The 19,367-nt window shown below is 38.5% G+C and overlaps 1 protein-coding gene across 9 annotated transcripts in view; it reads right to left on the bottom strand.

Moving 5' to 3' along the window:
- Positions 1-2,605: 2,605 nt before the first annotated feature.
- ARHGEF7 (Rho guanine nucleotide exchange factor 7) overlaps positions 2,606-19,367 on the bottom strand; it is a 113,975-nt gene continuing 97,213 nt past the window's right edge. For 6 of the 9 annotated variants that reach the window (XM_064407825.1, XM_064407817.1, XM_064407822.1 and 3 more), the window contains 4 exons: positions 18,819-18,995; positions 9,505-9,604; positions 8,821-8,875; positions 2,606-5,714 (listed from right to left, as the gene is read on the bottom strand). In XM_064407825.1, the coding sequence (XP_064263895.1) occupies positions 5,592-5,714; positions 8,821-8,875; positions 9,505-9,604; positions 18,819-18,995 (455 nt within the window). In that variant the 3' untranslated portion in view covers positions 2,606-5,591. Of the gene's footprint in view, positions 5,715-8,819; positions 8,876-9,504; positions 9,605-17,880; positions 18,996-19,367 lie in introns of those variants that run through there. The other 3 variants (XM_064407820.1, XM_064407819.1, XR_010355638.1) reach the window with 2 other exon arrangements.

Here is a 19,367-nt window from a genome sequence, read left to right as displayed (position 1 = left end):
CTAACACAGTCCCCTGCTGGAAAAATATTGCAAAAACATGCTATTTCTGTATCGTTAATTTCTGTCTACTGCAAACACACAGGCTGCTTGACTGACAAGAGGTGGCTAGCAATACACTAAGAAATAAAATTAATTGTTTGGAGAATCTCACCAGGCCTGCATATGACAGTAGAATGGACATTAGGAAAAGGTCTGTCCTGGTTACAACTGGGACAGAGCTCATTTTCTTCTCACTAGCTGATACAGTGTTAAGTTTTGGATTCAGCAAAATATGCTTCCTTTCCCAGGCTGGTTAGCACTGCCATGTTATTGGAAATCCAGCAGATATGCCTGCAGGTGTGCACACCCACACAGATGGGGGATGGGATGGATTCATGACAGTGAACAGGGAGAAGAATACCACAGAAGTGAGCTCTGCCATGCACAAAGGAGAGCCTAGGCATGATCAACAGAGAAACACAATGAGATCAGTGAGAATGTGCAGGAACTAATGGGAGCACCTGAGCAAATTTTGCACTGTGAAGACCTGCACTAAGTAATTGGTACACAAGTTGTAACTATTCATAGTAACTTGCAGAACTGTAGCTCTCATTTCTTCCTAAGGACACAAGTTAGATTTAGGCCTGGACAGTGCCTTTAAGGCAGCCACTCAAAGTATTGGAGAGCTCTGGAGGTTAATTTAGTTCCAAACCCAGGCTCAGCTCCCCTTCCAAGAGGGCAAGCCTCCATCCCTTTTCCAGACAATGAAGCATGTCTTGCAGAGCAAATTCATCTCAAATTTCATCTCAGCATTTCTCCAAAGTGTGAACCCCCCTTTTCTGGGACCCTTCAGCATCAACATGGTGGGACTTACAGAGTATCTAGAGACACACACACACATTAACCCACACCACCCCTGAATATTGTAGGCCCCTCAGTCCCATAATCAAGGCTTACATGCTCCTTTTCCCTTCTCATGACCTATCACAGCAAATGAAGGTGTAAAAGTGGGTAACAGCAAGTTCTGCACCTGAACTTCTGAGCCTGGTAGGTGTAGCAGTCCAACAGGATGTAACTGAGACATCCCTTGAACGAGCAGGACACAGCTAAGCCTCAGACAAATGGTAGTGCCTTGAGGAACACCCATTTTAGAGTGCAGCAGCAAGGCAGAAGTGCAACAAAGTCCTGTAAACACCTAAAAGGTTGGAGAAGGAGGGGAACAAGGTGCCACAGGTGCTGGAGAAGGCTGCCCTGTAGGTGTAGAGAACACCACAGTGCAGCAGGTTTTCCCCTATGGCCCATGGAGGAGTCCACACTGCAGCAGATGCACTGAAGGAATCTGCAGTCCATAGTGAGCCCTCAGTGGGGCAGGATCATTGGCAGGACCTGTAGCCCAGGATGAAGCCACCTTGGAGCACATCTATCCTTGAAGGACTGCCAGCCGTGGAGAAGACCAACACTGGAGCAGGGAAAAGCATGAAGGGGGAGCAGGAAAGAGGAATTGTTATGGACAGACCAAAACCCCCATTCCCACCCTCCTGCACTGCTTGGTGTGGGGAGAGGGGAAGATGGGCAACAGAGTTGGAAGAGTCAAGGTCAGCCTAAGAAGTAGCATAAGGGAAAGGTGGCTTTTTGTTTGTGAACAGTAAGAAATCAGTGGTTTTTATCTCAATGCACAAACTTTTTCTTCTCAATGCACATCTTATTCCTTCTCCCATCTCCTGCTGAGGGTGAGGAGTAAAAGAGTGGCTGTGTGAGGGTCTGGCAGCCAGCAGTGGTCAATCCACCACAATAAAAAGCATTCAAAAAGCAAAATCCCCAAAACACTTCAGGTGACAAGAAAATGACCATTTCAAATTGTGTCAAATATCCATCTTTACAGTGATGAACCCAGAGAAAAGTTGCAAAGTGAGACTTCTGAGGATAATTATAAACTGCTACAAATGAAGTCCTCTGTTGTAAGTATATCTCCTTGCTGAACTAAGATGGAATAAATCTATGATTTCACACACCCAACATGTTACTAATCCCTTCAAATGCTTTGACCAAAGACTGAAACCATCTTTTCAAACAAATGGCTCCCTGCACTTTTCCTCAACCCATCCCACCATCTGGCATAAAGCCATATTGATGATTCTGCTACCATAAAAATCACCCCCTCCCCCTATTTCAGGCAACACCAACCACAAAAAGTCTCTGTGGTACACACATCACAAATTTCTGTCTATTAGACAACTCATGCATGTAGACATTTTTTACTCAATTGATGCAGTTTCTGGTGTTTCCTGCTGTATTTCCTTTCACTATTTTCTGTCTTTCATTTCCTCCATTTCTTACATTACCTGAGCAGATCAGGTTGCCAAATAAAGCAAACATTTCTCAATGTAAGACAGGTAAGATCCTCCTTCTCACCCCTCCAAACAACCCTCACTTTGTTTGGTCGTTGTTTTTTTTTTTCTCCAGGAATCAATTTACTATTATAAAAGACCATGAAAAAGCTCTTTCAAGATAGTATAGCAGCTACTAAATTGGAGAGGTGCTTATTTATATGAACAGCAAAAAAATTAAAGCAATTTCCCTTTATCTCATAACTCACATATTAGATGAAACATAACACTTCATAGGGTAGGGGAAAAAATTCATGGTTTAATTACAATGTAGCATAAAAGCTTTAGTAGTGGATACCAGGATATTATTGTGACATCTAAACTAGAGTTCTTCACAGACACTGTAAACAGATACTCTAAATTCCCTAAATGATTTGCATTAAAAAGGTTTATACAAAAGCAGTCAGTTATTCAATCTTTAGGATGTCATGACATGGTGAGACAAACACACATACATCAGTAAGTACAGAGAAATGTTATGCTACATTTTGGACAATTCAGTACTGAAAGTGCTTCACATCTATAGGATAAGAAATGGCTTCATCTCCTCATCCCTAAATGATGAGAGCAAACAAACAACCCTTTAATAGGTTAAATAAACAGTGCCCCATTTATCCATGCTTATGTAAAGTTTCCAACAATTCAGAAGGTCCATGGTGACATTTACAATCTATATACACTGTAACAAATTGCAAATGAAAACAAGTTCAGGTGCTTCTTGGTTCCCAAAAGTCAGAAGCTGCTCTCTGCACTGGAGACAAACATTAGGTACATACCTACAACATTAGGTCAGTTCTCTTTTCTGCCTCCTTTTTTTGTGTGTGTGTGTGTTGGTAAAAATTAGTCCTCCCAATACACCTTGAATAAAATCAGTCCCTAAGTCCTGGTCATACTTAACAACTGCTTCATCCCAGTGTTTAAGGCATGTTCATTAGATGTCAATGTAGGGGTACTGTCAGAAATTATTAATATCACAGGTACTAAGAGTCAGCAGATTTACATAGCAACAGCACTCTTTACAATATAATGCAAAACAAATTGTTATGATGGAAGTTGTTCCTGAGTTAAAATTTGCTAAATACTGCTAAGCTTAATGTTTTCCTTTTATACTTCTTCCTCTGGAATGTCCTTTCACATATGCTGAATTGAAAATTAAAAATCACTCTGAAAATACCCTGGATGTCAAAAAGTGAAAATGTTAGCAAAATTCTAATTATATTGGCTTCCCCAAGTCTAAATTTGGCCATGATAGCATGCATTTGCAGGGGTTAGTATCACTTAGTTTTTAGCAAGGATGTTTTCCAAATGCGAAGATAAATAAAACGTCAGTCCACAATTTTGTGCAACCGCAAACATCAAGGGAAGATTTTGGTAACAATAATGAACAAATTTAAAATTCTGTGAATATATAGAACTGGTAATGTAGATGTTTTTCATTTTCTCCTCCTTTAGAATTAAAGGAAAACATTTTTAAATTGCAGGAACACAAGACACAAATATATTCAGCTTTCTAAAAGAGACAACTTGTCTACTCAGGTTATGAAGCATCCATTCCCATAGAATTGTTTCTCAAGTATGTAATCATTGACAGAACTTCCTATTTAAAAAAAGCTGTTCTTGACTGAAAAAAGTGGGTAGCTTTAAAAGTAGATTTTTCATTAGATTCAAAATGTGCATGACAATTCTTACAACCCAAATCATCCTGGCTCCAACTCACTAAAGTTCGTACAAACATTTGCTCAACGCTGAGCGTTACATTTAGCAGGAGTTAAAAGAGCAGTAGAAAATCAGAATGACAAACGGTGTGACTCAAGTCTGTGCTATACCTGCACTTCTGACTCAACTGAACGCAAACCCCTCAGAAAGCTGCACTGTCTGGAGTCAAATCCAAAGTTTGATGAAATCCATGAAAACAATGAGCTTTAATGGGATTAGTATTTTAAGTGCTTCATCTGAAGCTCACCGTTTGCAGTGATGTATCATCTCCTATCTTAAATACAAGAAACTGCAGTGATTGCACCTATCAGGCTAGGGAATTAATGTTCCTTTATGTATTTTAAAATCTGTCAGCAGTGCAAATTATGAGTTACAGTACGATTAAAAAAAATCTTAATTCCACATTTCTTTCCATTTAAATCCCAGTAGGACAGAAATCAGCAACATGCAAAGAAAAAAGGGTGGGAAAGGAATGACTGCTTCCACAGTATGGGAACTCCAAACAGAGAGTCTTATATAGTGGTATAGAAACAAAGCTCTGAATGAAGTTTGGCCTAGCCCATGTGTCTTATGCACAAAGGTTAGCTAACATTTAACTGCTGTGACCATAAAATATAAATAGCAACAATTTATTCACAAAATTCTGGATTAGATTGATTTTTTCCTTTAAACAAACTGTATGATCTGTTATCAGTCAGCTGTATGTTTAAGCACAACAATAGAAAATGTAGTACATAAACACCTAAAAATCACAGTCATAAAAAGCAGGCAAGTACATCAGTCTTTTGGTGGCCAAAGCACAACAGATTAGTCTGCAAACAAGTGTATGTGAATGTAAATTGTGGGCATTAGATTTGTTAAAAATTGTTTCTACTGTCAATAAACAATTTCCTGTATTTTAATACTGTTCTTAAGGAACTGTAAACTGTTTAAAGTAACAGGTAACAGTAAAGAATTTAAATATAGTGGTAAATAGGAAAAACAGGGGTTTAAATTTGCATGTGTGGTGAGTGGGTAATTTGGAACTAATTCATAATTATCCACAAGGAACTCTGACCTTTCTTAGGTAAGACAGTACTGCCATCATTTCTAACACTTGTGACCATTATAATAACACAAGAAAAAAACCCCAACATATCAGCCCTGATACATCAATCACATATGCATTCTAAATTACAGCTATTTACAAGAAAAATATATATTTAATTAAAAAGCCACTGAAAAACATGGACTTTTAGTCAGGTGCTGCACTTTCTGCAAAATGAGGTAATTTGGATGCAAACAAATTAAGTTTAGTAGAGTTCAGGATCCACAGTCTCCATGCTTAAAGTACAGATTGCTGCAGTAAATGGCTTGACTCTTTCTGTATGTTCAGAGCAAGAAATCACTAGATCCAGTTAAATCCTGTTTTATAGTGCTCTTGATGCAACACTGACTAATGTCAGAAGGCTTCCCAGCTCAGTTCTACAACTGGTCTTTCAATAGAAAGAAGGGGAAAAGAAAAAGTGGTTATAAGTTGGTTTCATCCCAAGATGGATCATTCATATTCTTTAAAACTTTTCTAACAAGCTTCTCCAAGTCCTTGCGAGCTCTTTGTTCCTCTTCTAATGATTTCTTCATCTTTTTGTTATCCTGTTTAACAGAGACAGAAATATTACTGGTTGGTTTTGGGGCTTCTAACAGATCTGACTATACATACACTGTCAATTACAAACTCTGAAGGCTCTTCCCAGTAAAACCAATATTAGGTGTTCAAAAGCAAAGCTTCTATTAACTTCACAAGTCACACACAGTTATTTCACACAATGCAACAAAAGCTACCAAATGGAAACTGAACTATTTCCTATTTGTGCTTAGGGGGCCTTTATACAGCAAGTGCTAGTAACAGATGGCTACTAATCATTAATTCTTCTGCTCAAGTCTGATCAATGAGGAGTAGAAAATATTTGTTGCTAATGGAGAAGGGAAATGGAGCAGTAAGCAGTCTAAATATCCCCTGTAAGAACCTCCTGTGATTTTAACTTGTTTCAATCTCCAAAAAGCTTAAAAGTTAATGCAAATCAACTTGCTTCATTAGGAATGTAAATAGTTGAAAGGAGTATCCTGAAAACCAATACATTCTCTGAAAAGTGTTTTGTGACTAGATTTTAAACTAGACTGATGACTACCAGCAATCTAAGAGAAGTCTGAATTTCAAGGAACATCATCTCTCCACATGTACATTAGCAAGTGAGTTCTCACTGTTTAGTACCATCAGGCAATATTGAAATAAATGAACAACAGGACCATAAGGATGACAGGGACCAACCGACAGGAATGCTTACACTGTTTAATCCTGTACAGGCCAAGGTGATGCTGGGAACAGTAGGGAAGCAACCAGAAGATAAAATAACATTGAAATAAGGCCCCAAGACAAGTCTAATGGTGTTTAACAAACACAGGCCTTCAATCCAGGGGTCCAACTGGACTCCCATTAGCTATCCTTTACAGACATTTTAGAAAAAGGATGGGATTATGAAACCATAGAATATGAGTTGAGTTGGAAGGGACTCATCAAGATCATTAAGTTCATCTCTTGACCTTGCACAGGACACCCCAAGAACATCACACCATTGTCCAAATGCTTCCTGAATTCAGACAGGCTTTGTGCTGTGACTGGGGTGCTTGGCTTCCTGGGGAGCCTGTTCCAGTGCCCAACTACCCCCTGGGTGAAAAACCTTTCCTTAATATCTAACCTGAACCTCCCCTGGCTCAGTTTCATGCTGTTTCCTCAAGTCCTGACACTGGTCACCAGAGGAGATTGGTACCTACTCCTCTTTTTCCCCTCACAAGGAAGCTGTAGACCAAATGAATTCTCCCCTCAGCCTCCTCTTCTCCAGGCTGAACAGACCAAGTGACCTCAGCCACTCCTCACACGGCTTCCCCTCAAGGCCCTTCACCATCTTCATGGCTCTCCTTTGAACACTCTCCAATACTTCAATGTCTTTCTTTTATTGTGGCACCCAAAACTGCCCCCAGCACTCAAGGTCTGCCCCAGCTCAGAGCAGAGTAGGACAATCCCCTCCCTTGCCCAGCTGGCCATGCTGTGCCTAAAGCCCCAGGACAGAGTTGGCCCTCCTGGCTGCCAGGGCACTGCTGACAAGTTCAACTTGCCATGGACCAGGACCCACAGGTCTCTTTCTGTGGCACTGCTTTCCAGCTTCTTGTTCTCTGCTCTGTACACACAACCATGGTCTGTCACCTCATTAACTCCATTCCCTCCTCAAGTCTGTTAAACTTGGAAAGTTCAGTATTTTATGTAGGAACAGATTTAAGTTAAGTCTGCCAATTCAGGACCAGTTCAAGTGTATTGCGTGTGGAACAACAGCTATGGATAACTGATGGAAGCTGCTCTAGGAAGGATCCCACTTTGCAGTCTGGTGTCTACACCAACCAGGACACCATGTACTCCCAGAGAGCCTTTATCCAAAAAGCCCTTGCCAGCTCAGAGATCATTTCTGCCCCTTCTCTGGTTGGCAGCATCACAGCAGTGGACCAATAAATGCTTTTAAGATAAGATTCCTGAATTCCTGGTATGTAAGAAAATGAAATCAGGCTTTCATACGTTTTGGCTTGGAAGATGAAGAACATTCTGAAGAACATCTGTTTGAAAAGCCACCAGAAAACAGAGCTGTTGCATGAAGCTTAGGAGAAGGTGACTTTTTGTTTAAGGGTCATGGAGCTGTGCAGAGCCTCAGTGAGGCAGCACATCTATTCTTTGTACAAGAGCAGGAGGCCACAGGAGTAGTAGTGGGCTATTACTGCTGCTTTTATTATATGCATTGTATTTTTTTAAAGACTGCCAAATTCAGCTCTAACCTGGGATACCCATTCTTTATAAGCTGAACCCAGCAGAATTCAAGTATGCAATACATCAACTGTCCTATTTCAAGGAATATGCATGACAGCCTTAGAAATAGTAGGCATGGTTATAGATGGCAAAAAGAAAATCACATTTATAGCCCCAGATCTGAAGAATTTTGAACACAAATCCTTTTTACATTAACACAAGAAATTTTATCCAACTTCTGGAGTCACACTGGTAAGCAAATTCACACCTTCCATAGTGAGGAAAATCCAATGCTTCTTTCCACTTATACATTAAGCAAAGTCTACATGCAGCACCATTAATATGGTTAAAACAAGCTATGCCCTGATAAGGTGGTATTTTTATTTAATCTTGGTGGATATTTAGAATAAGTGACAAAAAAGCTATTGTGAAGCCCTCATTTTTAAAAAGCCATGTGATAAGCACTGAAAAGGACTCTTGTCTCTGGAAATGAGCAGTTTTAAGAACTGATCCATAGAGGTGTTCAGGTCACTTTAAGATTGTATCATTTTAGAACTATAAATATCTAGTTCTACTTAGGTCTTTGTCAACTATGATTTCTCAGTCTCTGTAAGCTTTGCTGATGATACACCACAACTGAATTTAACACTTCCACCATTTCAGAAGCTGCAACATCCAAAACCAGCTTAGTAATTCACTTCAGAGAAGCAATCCTCAATGCTATTCTCAAAAGACTGATGACAACAGGGAATATTTTCTTGGCAAATGATATTTTACTTTTAAAAGTAAATCTAGTCCAAAATTTAAGCTCCTGAGTGTCAAAGTGAACTTGCAAGCCATATTCAGTTTTATAACAAGCCTTCCATCTTTTCATTCTCCATGTTGCTATAAATGTAGCAAGTTACCAACCTGTCTTAACTCCTGTACTTCATCCTTTAATGCATATACTGTGTCAACAAGGCTTCTAAAATGAAAAAAGAAGATCATCTGTAACAACAGTTTTCAGAAATATACATCTAAATCTATTATTAGGCAAAACTGTTTAATGACATGCAATTAAATAAAAAACACCCCACAACCTAAGAGCTGATTTCAAACCTGTGTTAAAAAAAAACAAAACTGTCTCTAATCTTGATTTATATTCAGTAAGGCAAAAACTTGTTACTAGCTTCTGTGACAAAAAACACCTCTCAAGCACTTATGGACCTCTGCTGGTTTCTGCATTAAAGCTTTTTAGAACACAACTGCAGTTTCATTTCCAACACACACTTTACCAAAAAAGTAGAACGACACCACATGCTAACTAGAAGGATGACACCAATTTAATACTGAAATCTGACAGCACTTGGAAAAATTATTTGTAAGTGAAGCACGTCACTGCTTGGCATGGGTGGGATAGGTTGCACAGCATATACAAAGAAACAGGCATTTCAATGAAGGCCAGCTGCACTTGGAGGACTGGCAGCATACTCCAAACAGCTCTATTCCAACTACAAACATACCACACACACCCTACTATAATGGGAGACAGGAGGAGGAAGAAGAGTGCAAAGTTTACTACTTTAATTCATCATTCATTAAACATTTTCTTACTTCTCTTCTATAACAGTCTGACCATTACTTTTAGTTTCTTCTACAATAATTTTTTCTTCTTCTGGAAGCAGGACTTGAGGAGCTGATTCTTTACGGGAACCTGTTGTAAAAATAAATTACAAAATGAGCAACTCACAAATACCACTGTGGCATTTTAAAGATTCACCACATGATACACCCCCATGACCACGGTATACCACTTTGCATTTCCCCCTTCCCTCTACACACAAGTTACTGACACTTTTTTACTTTTGAAACCACAGCCTTACAACAACAAAAGGTTGTGTGACACCCCCACCCCACTGGTGACATAACTCCCGAGTCACTGACATGGATGTTGCACTGTTCAAGGAACAGTGCACTATTCAACCATCAGTAAAAGCTGTGCAAATTCCCCACAGCAGACTGAGAAAGACATAGCGGTGTTTAAGTAACAGTGATTTAAGTATCAAGGGCACTCTGATCTCACACTGATACAAATCCAAGACATAATTCTGCTCTAAACCCATTACTCTGTCAGTAAGGAGCAGAATAGTAGTATCAAATGACACAGCAATTAAAGAAAAATAAGTAAAAACTCTTTTCCCCAAAACACTGCAAGCACCCCACTTGCTGTGTGCACACATATACATGCAAATACTCTTACAGATAACCTTTTAGTCCTACAATACATTCCTATCAAATGACACACACTCTTGGTATTTAATAGGTGTTTTAAAAAGCACTTCATGGTTTGATGATAAAAACTCAAAACATCCCAACATCTTCAGAACTTTTTCCACACATTACAATTTGCAACATCAAGATAAAACATATAGATTATAAAAACGTGGTTCTGAGTAGAAAAGCTACAACTCAGAAATGTGCATCCATCCATAATTCTATAAACATTATTCAATTCAGCTGCAACAAATTACAAGGGTTGTTTTTTTTAAGAAGGTCTGTAAATAAATTGGTGTCTAAGCATTTGTTCAGAATTCAAACACTGCAGATAAAGCACTGAAGTTCTTACATTTTTAAACTAAGACATCAGTTTCAACAAACAAGGTACACCTGTCACAAATTCACTGTAGTGAACTTTCATTAACCAGGAATTTCTCAAGTCTCATACAGTTGAAACTGGTAACTTGGTACATGCCTGTCCAGAGAAATTAGTTGCTCAACAGCTGCTTTGTGCTAGCAGTGCTTTTCTTTTATGGTTCATGGCAAAATACAAAATATAAACAAATAAATAAAAATGTTGAATAAATCACACTCATTGCAAAATATTAACTTCCCAAAGAGCTGCAGTCTTGAGTTCTGAACAGTGAGCTTGTAGGGATCCTATCTTAGCTGTACATGTTTAGCTATTTAAATTATTTTAGCAAACAATGACAAATGTCTTTAATGCAGAAAAGTTTCCTTAAGCTTACAGTAAAGATCTAACATATCAGTATGTGATTGTCAAAATTATATGGACTAAAGAGAACAGCAGATTTGAGAAAGAGTCTTGTCCTCAAAAGCTGTAAATTCTTCTTACGGAGCGAAGAAATCTTTTAAGGGTTAATACACTTCCACTTATTTTCCAGAAGCAACAACCTATAAAACAAACACATCCAAATTCTGTAGGGAGCTCAAGGACACTTCCCTGTTTGTGCTGTCAGTCTCTGTAAAAAGCTCTCTTATGTTTATTTCAGTTAATTGCTTACTGCTCTGCTTTATTAGCCTTGCAGCTAACACAGAACTGAATTAAATGTTGTATTAGGAATTAGCTGGCAGCAGCTGCTACCAGATCACTGCATTTTGGGTCTCTGTACTGATGTGGAGCACACCTCAGCCCAGCACAGGCCGAGGGGAGAGAACAGGCACTCCCTCCACCCAAACGGAGCACATGTTTTTCCCTTTGTACGGAGCTGCATCCAGCTGTCAGCCTGGGCAGGGTAACACGGGTCCTTGCAAAGCACAAAGAGCGAGGAGGAGACAGCCTGACAACAAATGTCCCAGCTGTTCAGTTGTACACACACATGCATGTGAAGCAGATGTCTAGAGCAGCACATCCGGGTGAAAGTACAGCAGAGCACAGCACACAACACTGCACAGACACACAAAGCACTTCACCACCATTATACACACAAGGAGACCTCACACTACACAAATGCACCCAATGGAACACTGCTGCTGTCAACACTGACCTTCCTGTGCCACAGGGCAGTAACCACCGTGGAACACAAGTTCCACTCTTGCCTTCACTGCTCCAATACCCTTGGTCATACAAACCCTTGTTTTTATGTCAGAACTCTCCTGCTCTTATGGTTCATACTTATGTAAAAAAATGATTATGGTTTGGGTTTTGTGAGCTTTGGAGGGTTTTTCTTTATTGTAGATTAAACCCCACAAGCACATGCTGAGTATCAAAAGTACAAACACACAGCACATCTATCCTGCCACAAAGGATCCAGTCATCACATGAGTACATGCACAGTAACATCAGACATGAGGTCAAATCTGAGGTCAAGTTCTAAAGGCAAAAGAAAGCTATTTCAAAATCCCCCTTTTCTGCACCATTTATGCCAGCAGCTATCCCTTTCTTTTAAGTTTTTTTTTTTTTGTGTGTGTGTGTATGTGTGGTTTTGGGTTGTTTTTTTTTTTTTTTTTGCAATTACACATCTAGAAGTAACTTCAAGCAGAGTCATCACTGGCACTCAGCAATATCCCCTAAATTCCACCTTGTGCCTTCATCAAGTTCTTTAGGCCTACCCTCTGTGCAACCATTTCCCTCTGCAAAAGGTACAGCTTTAGGACACAAAGAGAGGGCTGTGTTACAGTACAGTGGGCACTTCCCACTAAATTAATACTGAAAGGACAGTCAAGGAAGTTTGTGCAGCTCAGATAATCCTAAACACCTTTGAGACATACTCCACATTTTCATGAAATAGGGTGGAAGAATCAAGTTACTTTAGTTTGCCATATCTGCTATTCCTCAATCCTAAGCATCCTAAGTTTCACACTGTATTTTATTACAAGACCCTATTCCAAGTCAAAAAGGCAAAATGACTATTTAAATTACCCTCAAACAACTGCCCAATTCACCTTGAGACAACATAACCAACATAACCACAAGTACTAGTCAGTTTGTAGGGGATTTTCATGTGGGGATTTGTTGTTGTTTTTTTTTGTTTGTTTTTTTTTTTGTTTTTTTTTGTTTAGTTTGGGGTTTTTTTATTTGTTGGTTTTTTTGTTTATGGGTTTTTTTTAAGATGGACACCCAACATCCCAAGCTACACAAAACAGGGTTTCATTTGATTTGTTTGTTGTTTTGTTTTTGTTTTTTTTGAGGGGGTGGGTATTGAGGGAAGTAAGGTAGATGGGAGGAGAAAGTATGTTTGACAAACCCAAACAATTATTTCAAGATTAGCAAACAAATATTAAGGCCAAGTAAGTTGCCCTAAGTTCTCAATAGGGAACTCTTAAAACCAGGGTCTTGGAAGAACAACCCCACTGTTTAGAAGTCTGTTGAGTAATTAAGGCAAACAACTGACCACTACAATCACAAGTCAATTAAGTTTCCATAAATTAAATTTCATTAAAAAATAAAGGTATCTATTCAATATCAATACCTCTCAGCACTAGAGTGGAGAATAAAGAATTACAATGTTCGACAAAACCATACCCTAAATTATAGGTGTAGCAAATTTAGCTTCCAGAGTAAAGCCCCTAACAACACAGCCCACCTGACATTCAGAGCAGGACTACAAGCCTGAGCAATACCCTCTACATAATGTGGTAGAACACCTGAAATACAAGAATAGGCCAGTGAGGAACAGCCCCCTGCTTTTGGTTTTCAGTGTCTGATCCCCTTTCCAGCTAAATCAATCAGTCTAAAACAAGCAAGCAGGTCTGAGCATTCCTGTAAATAAGGAAAGCTGGAACCTGTTTGGGTATTTCCATGGTTGAAAGACTTCATAACAAAAGTTCAGTTTATACCTGCCTAAAACAGGTACAGTGCCACTCCTTGCCCTGGAGTATGGTCATACACCAAACCAGGAAGAGACTACAGCAGAGACTGAATGTCACAGAGGTTCTCACTGATGTCTAACATCCTAATCCTAACTCACAACCTCAGCCTTTCATTCACTCTCCCCCAAAAGGAGCACGACATCTTACAAAATGTTTGACACAGAGTCAACCTCCCTGCCATGGGCAGAGACACCTTCCCCTAGACCAGGCTGCTCAAAGCCCCTTCCAAACAGGCCTTGAGCACTCCCAAGGAAGGGGCATTCACAATTTCTCTGGGCACCATGCTATTTTTACATGGCACCATCCTGGCTCCCAAGAGAAGCCAGGCTCCAGAAAGAGCTGTACTGATAAACAGATTGGTCCTTTGTTTTGAATCATTTGGCAGAAAAATATGAAGGCAGTTCAGAAGTTTTACAGAAGGGAAGTAACAAAAGTGGAATGAAATTCAGAAACCCTTCCACTTTAACTGGATATTAAATCTCTGCCTATGTTCAAAGACCTTGTCTGTCCAGGAACCATTTAAGCCAAGAGTAAAATGGAGGTGGGTGTTCACATAATCTGCTTAAAGTAGCTGGTTTCAGGGCATCAGTTAAAAGACAGGTCTCCCCAGTAAACGAAGAACAGCTTCCTCCAGCTGGTGAAAGGGAGAAGGCTCATGGAAGACTATGAGTGTCCTAATTTAAGGTATGGAAGTCAGATATGTGGGGATGGTGGTAATTTCAAGGAGTGCACAGTATTATCTGAGGCCATGATCAAAGACTGTTGCACAGCTGTTAAGTATTGCTGTTTTCTTCACTTCTTCATACCTTTACTGTGATTAGGAGAGGTAAGGAGGGGAACAAGGCAGGAATAAAGTTCAAAAGTTTGAAACAGGACTTGTATGTATACAATTCTGTTTTTCACAAGCTAAGAAGCTCTCAGAAATTAAATCTACTTGAGTTTCAATGACAGGAGTGTGACTTGCCACTGAAAAGCAAGTGTGTGTATACATTACTGTTTAGAACTACCATTAGCCACTGGCATGTACAGACATGTACATTTCCTAGTGAAGCAAACGTAAGACAAAAAAATTACTTGTTATTTTAAATATTCAGTGTGTCACTGCCTTTGTTATATTAAATTTGTTAAAGCAAATGAGCAGACCTGCCAAATTAACCTTCTCTTTCTTAATAAATTTTTCATGAGATCCTAACACAGAGGATTCTAAAAATGCTGTTCCCAGACTTCGCATGTGTTGAGATTTAAAAATTTGAAAAATCTGTGCTACAGATCTGCCAAAATCAAAAGAGTATCCTTTACTATCTTTGTAAAGAAAACACAAATCAGAAGCCAAATATCATCTAAACTTTAGTTCACTGCATAAGATAGACCATTGCTTGCAAATTCTTGGGAATAATACAAAAAGGCGTGGGCATGAAGTTGTTTTGTGTTTTTTAACTAACAGAGAATCACAAACAGGAATAAAAGCCCACATGACTCAGATGACTGATTTAGGCAGTTTACTGCCTAAATGCTTAGGTGAGTAAAACGGAAACAATAAAGCAGACCAAAATATAACTTCATATGTAAGTGTTGGTCATGTAAGACCAGAATGAATAGTTTGAGAAGATAGACACCATCTGAAGACATGGGAGATTCCTAAGACAACATTTGGAAAGAGCCAATCCACTGAACTGCCTGTATTTTGGTAACCAATACAAAAATTTCCAAGCACATGGCTGCAGGACTAGAGCTGCTAAAATCAGAGAAAAAGAAGTTATGACCTTTTAATAGAGAGGGGTGATTATTAAATTTATTCTGATGTAAACATTTTAGTACATATATTAGCTAACTGATTGGTTTAAATTTACTCATATGTAAGCATCTTTTAAGCAGAAACACTACAGATAACTCTTGCTTTTAAAAGAAAAATGTTGCAATATTAAATCATGAAAACACATAAGGTTATATACACTCTTAGTATATTCATAAAATTTCTTTCTGGCAATAAACCTGCAGAAGTAGGTTTTAGATTGTTCCAATAATTCAGCCCATGCTTCTACTGAGAATATACCAACCAAAAAAAATCCAAAAATCCAAAAAAAAACCACAACAAAACAAAACCACCAAAAATCCCACACACAAAAAAACCAAACCCAAAAACCAAAACAACAACAACAAAAAACAACCAAAAAACTAAAAGGAAGAAAATAAAATCAATTAACAGGAAATCAATTAACAGAAAAACCATCTGTAGATGGCAATGTCTCTGATATTATTTTTACAAAAAAGAGGATATAGAAGAATACATACTTCCCATTACATTGAATTTCCTGTAGATGTCAACTACATTAAACAAAGATTACAAACTTATGTCAAAAAAGGTCTTTCATGTCAGCATTTGATTCCTCTGGGAAGAAGGGAGGAAGAGAAAGGAGGCATAGGGAGAAGTGGATGTGTTAAGTTACAAGTTCTGCTGTCCTTTCCCCCTGTGTAATAATTAAATATTAAAGTCACAGTCTAGCAAATGCAAAATTTATTTCAACTGTACATAACAGATGTCCTTTTCATATAAAACAAAACACTTAATTGATATATGCAACCACAAACAATATGCATACTGTACAGTACAATGAAACATTCAGATATACATCCATTTTGCATTTTCCAAAGGCAGTCACCTACTAAAGATGGCTTCTCCCATTCACAAATGAAGTGCACAATATATATTACTCTATGTTTTACGTCACTATATACACATTACTGTGTTTTGGCAAGATTACTCAAAACACCCAATCAATATTGGTTGGCTTCAGCTTATGGTAAGTACTAATTTATATGGAAACACTGCATAAGCCATGAGAAGAGGGCCTGACAATGGCTTGAACCTACCTTCCAATTCAGGTTCTCCATCCTTCCAGTGTATTTGTAACTGTACACATACAATTTACAGAATTGCATAAACATAAGGTACTGTTATTACCATGACTAAAGTTCCACAAAAATAGAAACACTGAACCTTTGGACTGAATACCATCATTTCCACATTTGTCCTTTTGTTTCAAGCATTTTGCATTAATACTCCTGATCAGTTCACAATAGTTTACAGCCTGTAACATTGAAGATGTAGAATGGTTTTAAATGTGCTGTGATGTTAATATGAGAATACACAATATGAAAGATCCTAATTATGATAGTACCTAGTGACATAAATGCTACAATAATTAATGGTGGTAAACTGTCAAAGCTTTGGTGCATAAAAAGTCAAAATCTTCGGATCTGGATAACAAAACTTTCTGTGTGGTAAGGAAAGTTCAAGTGCAACAACTGTATTACAAACTCATATTTACACTATATAACATGAAACAGACATAAAAGAATTATAATTTATCCAGTGCAGAAAACATTATTCAACTAGAACACCACATCATAAGAAACAGGGAAAAAAACAAGCCATACTTTCCATATATGTTAAAAAAACAAAACAGAAAAACTGACTGAAAAGAAGAAGGGAGTGAAGTGGGTTACAAATGTGCTGTGAAATGATATGGAGCACATATACTTATCTCATTTCTGTAAGCAAGACTCCTCCATTTGCAAAAGGTTCAACATACACAAGTTCCTGGTCATTACATTAATATATGACCAGCAGTAAAATGCACCCAGGAAAACCCTCCTTGGTAAGCACTACTGCTTTTGTTAGTCCCATTATAGAATGCCAACAACAGAGAGAGGATAAAGCAGGGGATCAAACAAGACTGAACATAAATTGAAGACATGAACTGTCTTGAAACATCTTCTGCACACTGACCACCTTCTGGAATCATGCACTCCTAGCAATTGCAACTTTCTGATCATGTAACCCACAGAAAGGTATTGATTCCCTTTTAAACAGTGTGATCAAGTTCCCAGGCTGCAGTTAAATTTCATCACCATTACTCTGAACTTGTTCATAGAATAGTATCTGAACACCAGATAACATGCTTATGTGAAAAGTGATAAGGGTGCTGCACTTGGGAGCCCTGGTGAAACTGAGAACTGTTTCTGTCCTTTCATCACTTTCACCACACTTTTCCCTAATGCTTACAAAGATTTGGAAAACATGCCATTTTTGTTTTGATGCCAATTACTTTAGCAACAAGACAGAACACACACAGAGTTCACCCCAGCAGTGCCCCAGGTGCAGGTTTGAGACCTTCAGCTGTGCACAGCATGTCACAGTTCTCTGAAAAAGCCAACATGACTGTAAGTGAAGAGCTGCTGCTGAAAACAAACCTGCTTATGAGAGAAGTTACAAGACACAATAAAATCTGTCACAGACATGCTCCAAACAGTACAACCCGAAAGCCAAGCATTCTATTATTCAGAACTTCAAACAAGCCAATTTGATCACAGTTGTACCTAGAGTTTCAGATGGTGAACACTGGAGCCTCCATCAGGGGAATCATTTTCCTCTCGTCTTTTCAAGAAGAATGGTCAATTGAGAGTTGACAGTTGTGTATTTTAACAGGCAAGTAAACATCTAAACCCTGCTTTCTGCCACACTACTGCACACAGTAAAGTGACAGTATGACCACAGGTAACATGAGAGTACCAAAACACTGCATGTAATGAGCATGGACTGCCAGGTTTTCATGACAATTGCCAGACTGGGGTGGGGAAAGAGCAGCAAGGTCCTTCATATAAACGTTTTAAGCAATGAGCAAAAGACAGCAGTATAAAACCAGAAATTTTTATGGATTAGCAAATGCTCTTCCAATCAAATAGGCCAGATATGTTTATATCTGAATGATTTTACAGCTCTTGTACTGCTTATTTTTAAGCTGCATTTCACTTTACTCTACCAGCTATATATTTTGTTAATATGTAGAAAATTCAACAACTACCACTAAGGTATTTCCATATAGCTGGCACTCAGCTCTCAAACCAGTATGGCTTCAGTACAAAATATAAAAATGTGCTTATCCAAAACAATTAAAAAAAAGAAAGTAAAGGACCTGTTACTACACTGACCAAGTCAAAAGAATAAAAAGACCATTCAGAGCTACAAATTAACATCTGTCAGTTAAAAAAACCCTCGAGAAGTATCATCCTTAACAGGATATACACTTTTTAGAATGACTTATTTGTATGTGTACTGAATTGACAATAGAGCCTTCCACCAGGTATAACTGAAGTTTCAGGAGCTCCCTCAGAAGTTGTTAAAATATCACATTAAAGAGACAAGGAACAGCAAGAAAACATCTAAGAAAAGCAGGCTGTGATACAACAAGCATTTGTTAAGAAAAGCTCAGAAGTGCATTAGTTCTGGTGAGAGATATATGAGCAACAGCTCTTACGAGATGTAGACCCCATTCTGTAACTATGGGCTGTCCATATACTGTCATAGTCAGAGTCTTCTGAGAGGTCTGAAGGCTCCAAACGAGAAAGGCTACTGCGACGACCCAAGGAGTCTAGACTTGATTGGTCATCATCAGCCAAGACGTGATTATGCATCAGGTCAGTGCCTTGCCATGCTAAGGATGTATAGGTGAAATGAAATGGTGGATGTGGATAGGCAGAGGTGGGATGAGGAGGAGAACGTAAGGAATAGCCACAACCAAACACATGAAATAAAAGCAAAAAGGTGATGGGAAGAGAAGGAAAAGAGAAAATATTGTTAAAAAGGCACCAAAGTTGGGTTTTTTCTTTTTTTTTTTTCAAATTTGTTTGGGGTTTAGGTATAAATTACACTCAGCACATAATGTTTGAATGGTTACAATACAATTTTGAAGTGGTTTTTAAGTTTCTAGGCAGTCTCAGTTGAGAATTTTGAGTAACAAAATATTGCTTGAAAGCAGAATTTTTTCAAGAGGAAGTCAGGTTCTTTTGAAATACAGAGTCAGTTC

This window comes from Passer domesticus, chromosome 2 (assembly GCF_036417665.1).
Source record: "Passer domesticus isolate bPasDom1 chromosome 2, bPasDom1.hap1, whole genome shotgun sequence".
In the NCBI taxonomy this organism is placed as follows: Eukaryota; Metazoa; Chordata; class Aves; order Passeriformes; family Passeridae; genus Passer; species Passer domesticus.
This window is presented reverse-complemented; position numbering and strand designations above follow the sequence as displayed.